General features: G+C 40.3%; 1 protein-coding gene across 6 annotated transcripts in view; it reads left to right on the top strand.

The window, feature by feature from the left end:
- Positions 1-16,902, top strand: part of LOC117527784 (RNA binding protein fox-1 homolog 2-like) — a 148,109-nt gene that overhangs the window by 114,308 nt on the left and 16,899 nt on the right. For 3 of the 6 annotated variants that reach the window (XM_034190278.1, XM_034190276.1, XM_034190280.1), the window contains 4 exons: positions 5,241-5,328; positions 13,776-13,835; positions 14,156-14,309; positions 15,381-15,423. In XM_034190278.1, coding sequence (XP_034046169.1) covers positions 5,241-5,328; positions 13,776-13,835; positions 14,156-14,309; positions 15,381-15,423 — 345 coding nt within the window. Of the gene's footprint in view, positions 1-5,240; positions 5,329-13,775; positions 13,836-14,155; positions 14,310-14,783; positions 14,918-15,380; positions 15,424-15,921; positions 15,965-16,902 lie in introns of those variants that run through there. The other 3 variants (XM_034190277.1, XM_034190281.1, XR_004565604.1) reach the window with 3 other exon arrangements.

Here is a 16,902-nt window from a genome sequence, read left to right as displayed (position 1 = left end):
GACAGTTTGTGTGGAAGAATGGGCCAAAATCACACCTCAGCAATGCAGTCAAGTAGTTTCTCCTTACAGGAGGCGTCTTGAAGCTGTCATTACCAACAACTGCTTTTGTATGAATTATTAAATGAATTACATGAAGCGTGTTCAATACTTTTTCCCTGTGTCATTCCATTTTATTACACATAGCTTAATTTCTGTACTTATTTCTTTTGGTTTCTTTGCATGTCTGGATTACTTGGGTTGTTATCAACATCTGGTGAAAATTTCATATCAGTAGCACCTTTAGAAATATATTTACTAAGAAAAATGGTGACGTGTTCAGGACTCGTTTTACCCGCTATATATGGGTGGATTATACGCTGGGACAGTAAATTGTCCAATAAAAGTAGTTATAGTGATAAGTCTATCTCCAGGTTTTTAACTGCAGTGACAAGCTTTTCCGTTTTCTGATTGGTTTTGTGATTCATGCCTGTAGCTGGCGTATGCAATAACTCCTTTACAGTGCAGAGTTTTAGTCAGACATTCAAATACACTTGAGTTGTACATGCGTGTGTAGCAAGAAATGTAGCTCTGCATGCATATGTCTCAACAGCAGGGGGTAAATGGAGTGAAAAATATGCAATCACTGCATGGTTGTATGGTGACAAGGATGACAGAAATTGCACCTGTGTTCTTGCATGACTGACCATACATGTCTGTGCCATCACCAGTCAACACTATATCATGCACACTCAGTGGGACACAGTTGGCTGTACTCTCAACCTTCAATTCCATTTTTATCTGGGCCTTTCATAAACTGAATCATCATGTGGGACTATAGCTGTTTGGGAAAGAATGAATTGGGGATGGCCCCAAGTGAAGGCTTAGCTGCTATTTGGGTCCTGGTTTTCTGTATGGCTGCTCTGCCTTTGATCTTGCTTAGAGTATTAACAGAACTTTGTTACTGCATGATTAGGTTGTGAAAAACATTGATGGAATAAAATAAAAATAAATGTGTATTCATGTTTGCTTGCTCAATACATGAGTGAAACTGTGACAGTGTCTGAAAGAAAAGGCAAAAGAGAGCTTGTATTTTGCCCTTTCTAACCCTCTGTTCTGGGCTACCCATTCTTCGTCTTCCTGTCCTTTTTGTTGCCAGTCAAGTTTGTCTCCCCCCACAACAGCCCACCACTGTCCAATCCTTGTCAGTGCTTCCTAACTTATGACAGAAATTATTCACTCCCTTGCCTTGTATTGTCTTGTCAATACGCACATTTCCAAAATAGCTCTAGAATAGCTGTAGCTGTCAGTTTGAATTGCCATTAACCTATAGGTGCTTTTCTGGCTTAAATACCTTCTTTAGTTATTATGTTTGTCTATGATTCCAGTTTATCATCATCCATTGTTTTGTTTATCATTAATTTGTTGTTGTTGTTGTTGTTCAACATGAATTATGTTTTTCATTTTTGATTTTCTTTTGGGGGTGGGTTATGTAGCTGAAAAAAACCAAGCAACCATTTAACAAATTTAAGCTCTTTAATTGTGGCCCAAATTTGTCATATAAAAGCAAATCTTTTCTGGCAACATCAAAACAAACAAACAAAAAAATTATCATTTTATCATCAGTAGACCCAGACACTATTATACCATCCTTCATTATTCTGCTTTTTTGATGGAAGGTGGTGAGAATTGTCAGTTTTTCTGACTATCCATTCTCCAGTTACCATGTTTTATGTTCTCTTGAGCACCAAATTTCTTCCTGTCACCAATCCAATTGTAACGACTGAGAGCTTGCATCCCCTCTCACTCAGCTCGTCCTCTTTTTCTGTTATTTTCTGTTTTGAGCCGTAATGCTATTGCTATCAGTTTTTTGCTTCTGGTGGGAGGATGAGGGAAATTTAGGTTTCTTTTGTTACTGGGATTATTTGTTCCTTTATTTATTATATTTTTTTCTGTTTCCCTGACGACTTCTGTGTGTTGTTGTCAGTCTCCATGGTAACCACTCGCTGTTTCTACGGCAACGGTAAGTTGTGTACAAACATCTATTACTGACCTGATTCCCTCCCCACGTTAACCCTAAAATGGACATTTGACACAGTACTATATCTACTACGTATATAGTGGAGCTACAGTAGTAGTATTTGTATTCTTTTTCACAAAGTGATTTGACTGTCATCAGCCTAACCCTACACAGTGAAAATCCCCATAAAGCTATTAATGTGTAATTTTCCAGTGAACAGCACATTATCACACAGGTAAACAGAAAGTCCTTGACAGATTGGATCTTTCAATGAAAATATTTTCTCTACATGCCTGAATCGAGCACATCGTTAACACCTCACTGGGAATGAGTGACTGAATGTAATCACCTTCCTCCATGCAAAGACACAGCTCTATCCAAACATCTGCTTAATTTTCCAGTGGGACTGATTTTATTATAGAGTACAGTATATATTTTTCACGTATACCTTTATGACTATTTAAAAAAACTCAAACAGGATTGATATGAAGCTTTGCTCTTTTGCTTCTTGTGATTGCTTTGACTGAATGCAGGCCCAAAGTTGCAGGGCTAATGACACTGCTCTGCTTTTGAATTTCTTTGTTTTATTAACCTTCCATCCTTTAGCTTATTGTACTTTCAATAATTGGATGATACCTATCTTGAAAAATTATTCAACTCATAATTGATCTAGCTTGTGAGTTGTCCAATCAAGACAAATAAGAATTTCCAAATGTACATTTCTAGGTTTTTGAAAGTAAGTTTTTGTCCAGTACTATTACATTACTGAATTGTGCTGTTCCCATTGTAATAACAAATATCTTGTCACCAGTCAAATCAACTAATGCTGTGCAACCATATGCATTTCTAAACCATTATGGGGTTTACCTTGCTTGTTTTTGGGTCTCTATTATGCTGCCTTTTGTTTTTCTATTTTGGTTTGGTTCTCTTGTAGTGAATTGTCTGTGTTACTAGTTGTAGTAGTAGTCATAGTGTACTGGTCTTAGTTTGTGACACGCAGTTCTAATGCCTGGCATAGTGTCTCGTGTTTATTTTATTTCTCTCCTTTTTTGGGAATGAGGATTGCTCTTCTTTCTCTCCCTCTCCTTCACTCTCTGTAGCTCATTGGCTCGCTCTCTCTTTCTCTCTGTTTCCTCCATTCTTTGGTGCTCTTTTTCTCAACCCACCACATTGACATTTTCGGGATAATGGTCACCAGATTGCTTTATTTGAATGATGCACCTTGGTATATATATTTTGATTATTTTAAAGAGTACTTTCCATCAGTTGTTTCAGCGTTGTTCATGTTTCTCTTTTTCTCAATCCATGTCTGTTTCCTGTTTTTGTGTATGGACTGGCTCTATCACTGTTCTTCTCACCTGCATCCCTTCTTGTGAATTCATCTTTCATCTTTGTCACCGTGTTTCATGTGGGAGTGCCGCGATTGTTTTGATCGGTCTCTATGTTGCATCCAGTGCTTGCTAATTGGCTGAATATTGCAGGTTTTTTTTTTTTTTTTTTTTTTTTTTTGGTTTGTCACTCTCACTCTTGGTCATGTGATGCACCCATATTTGTCTGTGTGCAATTTCAGATTTATTTATTTATTTATTTATTTATTTATTTAGGTCAAATACAAACTGTTTTTGCACCCCCTTTTTTCTCTCCGTCTCCCTTGAGTTATTTTGTTTAATTTTTTTTAAGGTATGTAAACCCCACAAGTTTGATTTCATATGGAAACAAGGCTTTGTTTTGTCCAGTTTCGTTGCTCAGGCTGGTTTTTGGGGTAAAAACTGTTTAACGACTAAATGTTTTATTAATCCTTGTGATTTTTCAGGTTTGCCTACTGCATTGCTCTTTTAATTTGCATGTCTTCTTGTCAACTGATTACCCAATTTGATTAATTAATAATGACACACACACATTGTATATATTCTGTGTACACACCCGCTATTAGCACAGTGTAAATGATCACTGTTACCTGGATTGTTAACAATTATGGATTGTTGCCAGTGTGAAGAGCATTGTGGTGTGAAAGCAAACATTTCATCATTCAGTAACTTCATTTACATGTTAGAATTTCTGCATTGAGACACCCATAGACAGTTGCATCAGATAGCCAGGCTAGGCTAATTGAACCATTTACCACTGACCTTGTCAGTTGCAATGAGGGCAGAAATGAGGAAAAACCTCATTTTCATGTGAATGAAACATGGCCGATGAGGAATATGACTCGGTGATAGAGGCAGTATGAATGGCAATTTCAGCCTTAATGGCCCTCTAATAGGATAGCATTGAGAATGCACATGCAGGATCTCTCATTCCAAACAGTTTTGTTTTTCCACTGCTTGTCTCTCAGTCTTTCTTAGTTCCCATCATAACACCAAAAGATCATTAATCAGCCTCAGTAGCACATTCTTATAGTGCAGGTTGTTACAGAGAGCTGCAATCTCCTTCTCTTAAAGCTCGTCATAGGAAGATGAAGATGGATCAAGGGACTGTAGTGTGAGCCTTTGAAGCTTGAAGAGAGGATTATCAGCCATCTCTGACTGAAAGACCTAAGCATTAAGCCATCTCTGACTGAAAGACCTAAGCATTAGACTGAAATGTTTTTAGACTGTGCCAACATGCAGATAGCACACAGACACTTAACAAATTCACATTACCTCCACGTGTGCATGCCAGAAAAGAACAGCTTGTTTCCCTGTGCTTATACATGCCTGTGTAGCTCAGCTCTAGATGCCCTCATATTAAAAAACAAAAAAACCCACACACATCAAGTCTCTACTGGTAAACTCACTTTGAATTGCATGGTTATTACATAAGAATCCCATTAACATTCTACGTCTAACTGTGCACACCAACATGGACATGCACCTGACTGGAGCCATAAAGGATTATAATGCCAGTGTAACTTGTCATGTGTGTAATATTTATTTTAATTGTGTATAAATTGAGTGTGCACAGTGCTCCCTTCATTCATTATTGATGCTATTTACCTGACACAACGTCAGTATCGTTCTGCAACAGCCCATGAATGATAAATGAGCACCAAAAAAGATAACATTGTCAAAATCAGACATTTGCGTTATTTAAAATAAACATAATGGCAGATAACTACATTCTTGATGAATAGAATGTCAGTATTTACAAAAAGCAGCATTAGACATCTGATGTAGCTCATTTCATTCTGTTTTAAATTTTTATATATATATTTTTTCTTCTGGTGAATTGTTGTCTCTCTGATCGTCTGTTCCTCCATGCCCAGGTGAATAATGCCACAGCCAGGGTGATGACGAACAAGAAAATGGTCAGTCCCTACCCTAACGGAGAGGCTCTCAGCACACTGCCTTATGGTAACAGCCGCACTGACGCACACTAACAATCAACTGACTGCAGCTTGCTTAACAGTCCAGGTAGCCAAGGTCCACAAGGAAAGAAAAAAAATCCAGTGCCGCTCCAGTTCTCTCCTTTTAGGCGCTTCTGGAGAAGAGATGATTTAATAACATTTATGTATGTTACTTCATGCTGCCAGTTATGTAATTTGCCTTGTAGTAGAGTTCATTGTACAGGACTGGCAACAACGAAAAATTCTGCGGAAATGTCTTGAGAGGGAAAAAAATGGCATGTAATATGTGACATAAAGGCACAACAGCTCAAAGACACAAAAGAAAGAGGAATGGCAGTTTTAAGTCATTCAGTCACAGCAAACTGGAAAATGGTACATGCTTTGATTCCCAGGAGCATGAACAGATTTAATCATAACGCTTCAGTTAACAAAAACTGATAATGAGCTCACAATGGGCTCTTGCTGTATGTGTGAATTTATTTTGCATGTGTATGTGTGGTCTCCCTTAGATTAAAGTTCAGGTCTTCAAGATTAATTGAAATTACCATCAATCAATCAATTAACTGGGGAGTTAAGAGTTTTATAATCAGGGCTGTGAAAACTCTGCGGATCCGCGAAATTCTGTGGATTTCATAATGGGGAGGGGGTGTGTTTGTGTTTAACTCTGTAATTGTGATAGTCACTGAGTTTTTAAAATGTCTGTCGCAAAGTGTTCTTTTTTTATGACATTGTGCAAGTTTTATAAGACCGCGGCGGTCCGCGGACACTAATCTATGTCTTACAGATACAAATCAGTGTCCTCGGATCCACGGAGTTTTGAGGAAAAAAGCCTGGCTGTTGCGACAGTTGTCGTAAAGTGGGACTGGTTGGTTGCTGCAACGACGCTTAAGCTAAACGTGGCATGTGGACATCGCAAACCTTTAGAGCTCTAAAGTTTTTAACAGATTTGTGCAGCATGTCTGTGTCACGGACCGACGTCGGACAGAGAGAAGATGGAGAGAAAGACTGTTTGTTTGAAAAAGTCTGATAAGGAATTGTTCCTGGATTCGTGAACACAGATGAAAGATGAGACGTGAAAAGTGAACTGTGCCATCAGGAAACACGGTAAGAATTTTTTCTCTCTTTGGAAAATTAACATTGTGCTGTTCAAACAGGATTTTAGAAAACATTATGTGAGTTAATCTAGACTTTCTTTCATTGAAAAAAAAAAAAAAGGCTGTGGCTTTGAATGGATTTACAGTGGTCCCTCGCTATAACGCACGCGGTTCACCTTTCGCGGCCTCGCAGTTTCACAGATTTTTTGGGGGAGCAGATTTGCATGCTTGTTTTTTGTTTTTTTTGTTTTGTTTTTTAACAGCACATTGTGTTCTGCGTCCTTATCAGGCGGGCCGGTCGCGGCACCGGTCAGCATCACCGCGATTGCTGTCACTGCCTCCGATGCGCTTACTGACTCTGCGGCCTTGGTAAACGCCGCAGCGGGCCACTCACACCGCCCCCCTCTCTGCTGTGCAGAGCTGCTGACAACTCTGGCAACAGGTCCAGAGACTACGCTCGCTTTTTTGATGCGGAGTGCTCCGGCAGCCCGCAAGGACAGACTTCTTGCGGAAAAATCTGCAGTGCCCACTGCATGGTCTCGGTGACCGCAGCCACAGAGATCCGTGGCCATGGCTTTCTTCCACAGCATGTCTTTTTCCTGACTCTCTCCCCTCAGCCCCAACCAGTCCCAGCAGAAGACTGCCCCTCCCTGAGCCTGGTTCTGCTGGAGGTTTCTTCCTGTTAAAAGGGAGTTTTTCCTTCACACTGTCGCCAAGTGCTTGCTCACAGGGGGTCGTTTTGACCATTGGGGTTTTTCTGTAACTATTGTATGGCTTTTGCCTTGCAATATAAAAAGCGTCTTGGGGCAACTGTTTGTTGTGATTTGGCGCTATATAAATAAAATTGATTTGATTTTGATTTGATGACTTGGATTCTTTGCGGGTCCCGCATCCGTACCCCCGGAGGCAGTGAGCAAAGGGAGAGCACGCGCATTGTGTTCTGCATGTCTGTTTAGAATCTTCTCGCCCAGAAGAAAAAAGAGTGTTTACACACGAGAGAAAAGTGAGAAAATGTTCATGCCTGTTTGAGAAAAGTGTATAAAGTGTGTAGTGAGGGGTTTTACAGCCTTAAAACATCTATAATAATTGTAAAAAAATAATGCTGACTACTTCGCGGATTTCACCTATTGCGGTTTATTTTTAGAACATAGTCCCGCGATAAACGAGGGACCACTGTACATGAATTTACACAAGAATATAAATGAGTTTTTAATGTAGACTTTTTTTTAGGAGAAAAATACACCAGCTTTGAGTGGATTTACAGGAATTTACACAAGAATATGTGGCTTTTTTTACTATAAGGTATGTTATTGATATTTTATCATGATTTTCAAAATATTCCACAAGCTTTAGCTGTGGTTGTTGAAATGCTTTAACAGTCTTTTCAGTCTTCATAAATTTCATGTAGTTTAATTGTTCTGCGTTAATGCATAATTTGGTTTACAATTAAAAGGAAAATCATTCCAGGTCCTACTTCCACTTTATATTCTGTTATTTCAACATGATCATTGACGGTTCAAATGAAACGTTGAATACAGGATCATTTAAATATGCACTCATTTTGAGATTTTTTGTTCCAGGAGATGCTGAAAATGTATCATTAGATAAAAAATTAATTTGGTTTCTGGGATACAATGGGTCCAAGACCCCGGCTCCTGCGGGCCTATGTCCCCCAGACCCCTGGCAAATTTCCCTTGGATTTCACAGTTTTTATTTCACAGCCCTGTATAATACAATACATTTTTCTGAAATACATTTGAATTGTGCGGTTATCACCTTTTTGCTGTGTTGGTCTTACTTATGTTTTGCTTCAGTGCTTTTGTGCTTGCTTTTTAGGCTTGCCTCTACTGGTGGTTGGCTCTCACTGCGGTATTGTATCACTTCCTGTTCCGGAGCACAGCGGTGTTTTTCTGTATCTGTTAAATCTGCGCAGTTAGATTGATCTAGTTATCTAGATTACGATTTGTTTCCCAGTGTAATCTTTACGTGCCTTAACTAAAGCACTCCTTCTGCTGAATCACCTCTAAATTATTTACACATTATTCACTTTGCGTGTTTTTAGGAATCCGCTAGCTTAGCGTAGCTACTAGCTCTTAGCCGATTTAGCATGGTGGCTTCTGCTCTGGGTGTGAAATGTTTAGTTATTCCTCGGCCTCCTTTAGCAGTAACGGTACTTGTAATAAGTGTAGCTTATTCGTAGCTTTGGAGGCCAGGCTGGGCGAATTGGAGACTCGGCTCCGCACCGTGGAAAATTCTACAGCTAGCCAGGCCCCTGTAGTCGGTGCGGACCAAGGTAGCTTAGCCGCCGTTAGTTACCCCCTGGCAGATCCCGAGCAGCCGGGAAAGCAGGCTGACTGGGTGACTGTGAGGAGGAAGCGTAGCCCTAAACAGAAGCCCTGTGTACACCGCCAACCCGTTCACATCTCTAACCGTTTTTCCCCACTCGACGACACACCCGCCGAGGATCAAACTCTGGTTATTGGCGACTCTGTTTTGCGAAATGTGAAGTTAGCGACACCAGCAACCATAGTCAATTGTCTTCCTGGGGCCAGAGCAGGCGACATTGAAGGAAATTTGAAACTGCTAGTTAAGGCTAAGCGTAAATTTGGTAAGATTGTAATTCACGTCGGCAGTAATGACACCCGGTTACGCCAATCGGAGGTCGCTAAAATTAACATTAAATTGGTGTGTAACTTTGCAAAAACAATGTCGGACTCTGTAGTTTTCTCTGGGGCCCCTCCCCAATCAGACCGGGAGTGACATGTTTAGCCGCATGTTCTCCTTGAATTGCTGGCTGTCTGAGTGGTGTCCAAAAAATGAGGTGGGCTTCATAGATAATTGGCAAAGCTTCTGGGGAAAACCTGGTCTTGTTAGGAGAGACGACATCCATCCCACTTTGGATGGAGCAGCTCTCATTTCTAGAAATCTGGCCAATTTTCTTAAATCCTCCAAACCGTGACTATCCAGGGTTGGGACCAGGAAGCAGAGTTGTAGTCTTACACACCTCTCTGCAGCTTCTCTCCCCCTGCCATCCCCTCATTACCCCATCCCCGTAGAGACGGTGCCTGCTCCCAGACCACCAATAACCAGTAAAAATCTATTTAAGCATAAAAATTCAAAAAGAAAAAATAATATAGCACCTTCAACTGCACCACAGACTAAAACAGTTAAATGTGGTCTATTAAACATTAGGTCTCTCTCTTCTAAGTCCCTGTTGGTAAATGATATAATAATTGATCAACAGATTGATTTATTCTGCCTTACAGAAACCTGGTTACAGCAGGATGAATATGTTAGTTTAAATGAGTCAACACCCCCGAGTCACACTAACTGTCAGAATGCTCGTAGCACGGGCCGGGGCGGAGGATTAGCAGCAATCTTCCATTCCAGCTTATTAATTAATCAAAAACCCAGACAGAGCTTTAATTCATTTGAAAGCTTGACTCTTACTCTTGTCCATCCAAATTGGAAGTCCCAAAAACCAGTTTTATTTGTTATTATCTATCGTCCACCTGGTCGTTACTGTGAGTTTCTCTGTGAATTTTCAGACCTTTTGTCTGACTTAGTGCTTAGCTCAGATAAGATAATTATAGTGGGCGATTTTAACATCCACACAGATGCTGAGAATGACAGCCTCAACACTGCATTTAATCTATTATTAGACTCTATTGGCTTTGCTCAAAAAGTAAATGAGTCCACCCACCACTTTAATCATATCTTAGATCTTGTTCTGACTTATGGTATGGAAATAGAAGACTTAACAGTATTCCCTGAAAACTCCCTTCTGTCTGATCATTTCTTAATAACATTTACATTTACTCTGATGGACTACCCAGCAGTGGGGAATAAGTTTCATTACACTAGAAGTCTTTCAGAAAGCGCTGTAACTAGGTTTAAGGATATGATTCCTTCTTTATGTTCTCTAATGCCATATACCAACACAGTGCAGAGTAGCTACCTAAACTCTGTAAGTGAGATAGAGTATCTCGTCAGTAGTTTTACATCCTCATTGAAGACAACTTTGGATGCTGTAGCTCCTCTAAAAAAGAGAGCTTTAAATCAGAAGTGCCTGACTCCGTGGTATAACTCACAAACTCGTAGCTTAAAGCAGATAACCCGTAAGTTGGAGAGGAAATGGCGTCTCACTAATTTAGAAGATCTTCACTTAGCCTGGAAAAAAGAGTCTGTTGCTCTATAAAAAAGCCCTCCGTAAAGCTAGGACATCTTTCTACTCATCACTAATTGAAGAAAATAAGAACAACCCCAGGTTTCTTTTCAGCACTGTAGCCAGGCTGACAGAGTCAGAGCTCTATTGAGCTGAGTATTCCATTAACTTTAACTAGTAATGACTTCATGACTTTCTTTGCTAACAAAATTTTAACTATTAGAGAAAAAATTACTCATAACCATCCCAAAGTCGTATCGTTATCTTTGGCTGCTTTCAGTGATGCCGGTATTTGGTTAGACTCTTTCTCTCCGATTGTTCTGTCTGAGTTATTTTCATTAGTTACTTCATCCAAACCATCAACATGTTTATTAGACCCCATTCCTACCAGGCTGCTCAAGGAAGCCCTACCATTATTTAATGCTTCGATCTTAAATATGATCAATGTTAGTTGGCTATGTACCACAGGCTTTTAAGGTGGCAGTAATTAAACCATTACTTAAAAAGCCATCACTTGACCCAGCTATCTTAGCTAATTATAGGCCAATCTCCAACCTTCCTTTTCTCTCAAAAATTCTTGAAAGGGTATTTGTAAAACAGCTAACTGATCATCTGCAGAGGAATGGTCTATTTGAAGAGTTTCAGTCAGGTTTTAGAATTCATCATAGTACAGAAACAGCATTAGTGAAGGTTACAAATGATCTTCTTATGGCCTTGGACAGTGGACTCATCTCTGTGCTTGTTCTGTTAGACCTCAGTGCTGCTTTTGATACTGTTGACCATAAAATTTTATTACAGAGATTAGAGCATGCCATAGGTATTAAAGGCACTGCGCTGCGGTGGTTTGAATCATATTTGTCTAATAGATTACAATTTGTTCATGTAAATGGGGAATCTTCTTCACAGACTAAAGTTAATTATGGAGTTCCACAAGGTTCTGTGCTAGGACCAATTTTATTCACTTTATACATGCTTCCCTTAGGCAGTATTATTAGACGGTATTGCTTAAATTTTCATTGTTACACAGATGATACCCAGCTTTATCTATCCATGAAGCCAGAGGACACACACCAATTAGCTAAACTGCAGGATTGTCTTACAGACATAAAGACATGGATGACCTCTAATTTCCTGCTTTTAAACTCAGATAAAACTGAAGTTATTGTACTTGGCCCCACAAATCTTAGAAACATGGTGTCTAACCAGATCCTTACTGTGGATGGCATTACCCTGACCTCTAGTAATACTGTGAGAAATCTTGGAGTCATTTTTGATCAGGATATGTCATTCAAAGCGCATATTAAACAAATATGTAGGACTGCTTTTTTGCATTTACGCAATATCTCTAAAATCAGAAAGGTCGTGTCTCAGAGTGATGCTGAAAAACTAATTCATGCATTTATTTCCTCTAGGCTGGACTATTGTAATTCATTATTATCAGGTTGTCCTAAAAGTTCCCTAAAAAGCCTTCAGTTAATTCAAAATGCTGCAGCTAGAGTACTGACGGGGACTAGAAGGAGAGAGCATATCTCACCCATATTGGCCTCTCTTCATTGGCTTCCTGTTAATTCTAGAATAGAATTTAAAATTCTTCTTCTTACTTATAAGGTTTTGAATAATCAGGTCCCATCTTATCTTAGGGACCTCGTAGTACCATATCACCCCAATAGAGCGCTTCGCTCTCAGACTGCAGGCTTACTTGTAGTTCCTAGGGTTTGTAAGAGTAGAATGGGAGGCAGAGCCTTCAGCTTTCAGGCTCCTCTCCTGTGGAACCAGCTCCCAATTCAGATCAGGGAGACAGACACCCTCTCTACTTTTAAGATTAGGCTTAAAACTTTCCTTTTTGCTAAAGCTTATAGTTAGGGCTGGATCAGGTGACCCTGAACCATCCCTTAGTTATGCTGCTATAGACGTAGACTGCTGGGGGGTTCCCATGATGCACTGAGTGTTTCTTTCTCTTTTTGCTCTGTATGCACCACTCTGCATTTAATCATTAGTGATCGATCTCTGCTCCCCTCCACAGCATGTCTTTTTCCTGGTTCTCTCCCTCAGCCCCAACCAGTCCCAGCAGAAGACTGCCCCTCCCTGAGCCTGGTTCTGCTGGAGGTTTCTTCCTGTTAAAAGGGAGTTTTTCCTTCCCACTGTAGCCAAGTGCTTGCTCACAGGGGGTCGTTTTGACCGTTGGGGTTTTACATAATTATTGTATGGCCTTGCCTTACAATATAAAGCGCCTTGGGGCAACTGTTTGTTGTGATTTGGCGCTATATAAAAAAATTGATTGATTGATTGATTGATTTATCGTTATTGTTATTATATCCAGACATTTCTTATGTGTCTTCAAAAGTGGACCTTGAGGCTGGCTTTTGTAAAGTTCCTGTTAGGAGGGAAACGCCAACAAACCTGATTTTGATCTGTGTGAATTGAAAAAAAAAATCTTGTTACATGATTAAAGCAGAGTGTAGATATGCTTTCAAATTGTGCATCGTGGCTCTGTAGTAAAACAGCAGCAAGCACTTAGTGGCTGCTTGCTCTGTTGGCACCACGCATATGAAATAAATGAGAGGTAACTACACGCACTGATTTGGTGACTCATATTTAATTTATCTGTTACGGATTAATTAAAAAAATGTGGTTTGATTGAATAAGAAGATTGCTGTCATGTAGGTAGTAATTAGCCGTATCATTTGTTAAGCTGACGCATTTGTCCCGGTCATTGAGCATCCATACTCTTCACCTGTCATGGCCTCCTCATGAGTGCATTCTGTTTGCAAGGCAGTACACATCCATAACCAAAGCAAAGTGTGCTGCAGTGCTGGTGTGTTGTACCCTTCCTTACTCCTTCCAGTACAGTGAGGTGAACCTTTCACAGATGCTCTTAGGAAAACACAGTAACATAATCCACAGAATGAATGCACCCTGTGAAATCACAGGAAACCTGACACTGCCTGCTTTGCATTGCATCCTATGTGTGCATACCAATTGAGTGTTCCAGCAATACTGAATGTGACTTGGCTTATAATAATTGCATTCATTTATTTCTTAGGCAAAATGTCAGCATTGTCCTCTGTAACTATGCTATTTATCTGACAGTAGTGTTTGTTTGAAATATCACTTGGCCCTATTATCCAATACTTTTCGGTACAAATTTCTCTTTGTAGCTTGACCAAATTATTTTCTGCTCCTTTGTGTAACTAGCAGCAGGATGGAAATTAAGTCCTATGGTGGGTGCTGTGTATGGACCCGAGCTCTACGCAGGTAAAACTAGTCTTTGCCCATACTAGATATTCAGGAGTGCTTCTTTTAAACTTCACTCACTCATTCTAACGCATATTAATGTGCTGATTGCTCACCCTTTCGGATAACTTTCACATTTTATAGACATAAAAAAGTCAAGGCTGTAGTTGCATTATTCCTTCAGTTCTTCTTCCCCCCTCCCTTCTTTGACTAATATTGGTTTCTTCCTATTTTTCCCGTTCACATTTCCATCGTATCTGCATTGGGGTCACTCATTATAAAATTTTATTCCTCTTCTCCATCTTTTTACACACCCACCTGTGTCTTGTCTCCTGTTCCAGTCCCAGGGTTTCCTTACCCGACAGCAGCAGCAGCAGCAGCCACCACAGCAGCCGCAGCAGCTTTTCGCGGTGCCCATCTGAGAGGTCGAGGCCGGCCTGTCTACAGTGCGGTGCGAGCTGCCGTGCCTCAGCCTACAATCCCTGCCTACCCCGGGTAAGAAGGATGTAGATCTTTTCATGTATTTGACTTCTTATGCTTTTGTATGTTAAAATATGTGGGTTAAATAAAAGCTTTTTAGCGTCTCAAGCTGATTGAGGAACAACCGATAAATGCAGCTTTCAGAGTATTTTCCCCATTTTATTATTTGAACAGGATGTTCTCATATAATTATGACACTCAAATCATGATGCATGCTTACCTCCAGTCCATTATTCCTTCAGTAGCGTATGACACACTGAAGGGACCATTAAAACTATTCAAAGGCCATTTGAATAAAACACCACAATCAACAGATTTGCATAAACACACACAATGCAGATTCAGTCATTTAAAAAGTTAACCTGCACAGATTCCCAACAAATTATTCACATTTACTGCAATGTGTTATTTGTCCCCTCATTGTGTTCTGTGCATGTTTTTGTTGCTGTGCTGATTGGCTAATTTGGTTCTGACTGCTGTGATATTCAGATCAAAGCACAATTGAATGGTTATGGCCTTGTGGCTGCTTATTGTGATGATATTCAAATTAGAGAAAAGTAATGAAAATGGGGGCTGCAGGAAATACCCTCTCCGTAACTGCTCCACTGTTTGCTTTAAAACGCCGGCCATTTCCCCTTAAACTTATCTTTTTAAAGTGATCTTGGTTCCCTTGTAGCCGGGGTGTAATTGCGGTTGATGGTGTCATTTCAATTCAAGTCAATGAAGACTAAGTATCACCCCCCTGAGGCCGTTGTTGTCTTGCATAGAGATGCTCAATGTTTTTGGTTGCACTTGTGGAGCAAAGACGGGAGGCTGTATTTCCTCTGCATGTTGCATGGGTGTGAAATAACTACTGTTTCTCTTTCTTTCTCTTTCTGTATCTTTCCCTCTTTTGTTTTTGCCATGCTGTGACCTTCACCCACTCTGATTTTGGGACATGCACACCTTTCTTTTTGCACCCTGACACATCCCCCTCCCATCTCCCCCTCTCGCCTTTTCTGGCTTTTCGGGTTCCCTTCCTACTTTTCTTTTCTCCTCCTTTCTCTCTCTCTCTTCCTCTCTCTCTCTCTTTCCTTTTCTCTTCAGTGTGGTGTATCAGGATGGGTTTTACGGAGCAGCAGACTTATATGTAAGTAAACTCACCTCCCACCAACACCCCCACCCCTCCTCTCACAGCTTTTCTCCTGCTTTTATCCTCTGGGGGTGATTCTGCATGTGCGTCCAGTCATTCGCTGCACAGAGCTGCCAGCACCTAAAGGTGAATGTTCCCACGATGAAGCAGCTGTTTCAGAAGCGCCACACTCTCCATACTGAATGAACATAATTACCTTTCTTATAAGTCATAGTTTGATAGGGGTTTTGTCAGTGATAATGCCCGTAATTTGTGATCTCAAAATGGCTTGTTGATTCAAAAAAAGAAAATGAATCCACACAAAAAGAAAGACAATCATTGAGGGCAGTGAAATCTTGTTGAAAAAGGAATACTGGTTCTCAAGCACCACTACAAAGGCTGCTCTGTGGGCGGATGTGGCAGCGTGCGTCAGTGTATGAGTGTTTTTGTGTGTACGAATAAGAGCGCGTGTGTGTGTATCCAGGTTGACAAAGGTTGTTTCTGTTCTCTCTATAGACTAGTGTTTCAGGACTCAGTCCTTAGTCCCAGATTGCCTCAGGTAGGGTCAACTCAACACCAAAAACCACAGTGTGCATTGTCTTACTGTACTACCTCCTTTGATCTTATGAATCACGTCCCGATCAGATTTGGAACATTTTGTCTTGTAGTTGGTCCAAGAAAAATAAAAAAAAATAATTGCCAGAGTTTTTAAATTTTATTTTTCCACTAACTCACTGAATTGTGCACTTCTTTGATTGTGGGGGGGGCTTTGTTTGTTTGTTTACTAAACTACTAAATTGTATTGAGTGTATTTTTCCTGCCAGTTTGTTCAAAAGAGAACCTGGTCTCTTTTGTATAGTCGGCTGGTCATGAAGTGAAATGGCCCTCATTTATAAATATTATTCTCTTGTCAGCTTAGTGACATTTCACTGAATTTAATAAAGGAAAAAATATTAATTGGCAACATCTTGCTTTCAAATTGGATGATGGTTTTGACCACACTACAGGTTTCATGCATCATCCTGTTAAAAGACACAACTACTATTTCTCAGCAAGGTCCAAGCAGTGTTAGCTGGAGGCTAGTTTCTCTGTAATCCAGTGAGAACATGGTCTCTTCCTGAATTAAACCACTGACCCCCTCCCAGGGTGATTATTATCGAAGCATGTGCTGATCAGCTGCTGCATGAAGATATACTGTTTCACCGTTCCATGTCCGTTTTTCCCTCCACTCACCCAGAAAGCCTTGCTCTCTCCCTAATAACTACATCCCCCCACCATGCCCTTCCACCTCTGGTCCGTGTCCTGTAGGCATCTCAGACAGTGCTGGGGTGTTTTGTTTTGCTGTACTGTTTTGATCGGGTCCAAATGCAGCAGTGGATTTTTGTTTGTTTGTTTTAGAAGGATTGAATTGTAATGTGGGTCATGCATGTAGTGTCAGTGCAAGGAGACTATTTTATTTCCAGTATAGGTTTGTGTGGGTGTGCTTGTGTGTGACAT

The sequence above is a fragment of the Thalassophryne amazonica genome, chromosome 16 (assembly GCF_902500255.1).
Source record: "Thalassophryne amazonica chromosome 16, fThaAma1.1, whole genome shotgun sequence".
Classification (NCBI taxonomy): domain Eukaryota; kingdom Metazoa; phylum Chordata; class Actinopteri; order Batrachoidiformes; family Batrachoididae; genus Thalassophryne; species Thalassophryne amazonica.
The sequence above is the reverse complement of the archived record's forward strand: the minus strand, read 5'-3'. Positions and strand labels throughout refer to the sequence as shown.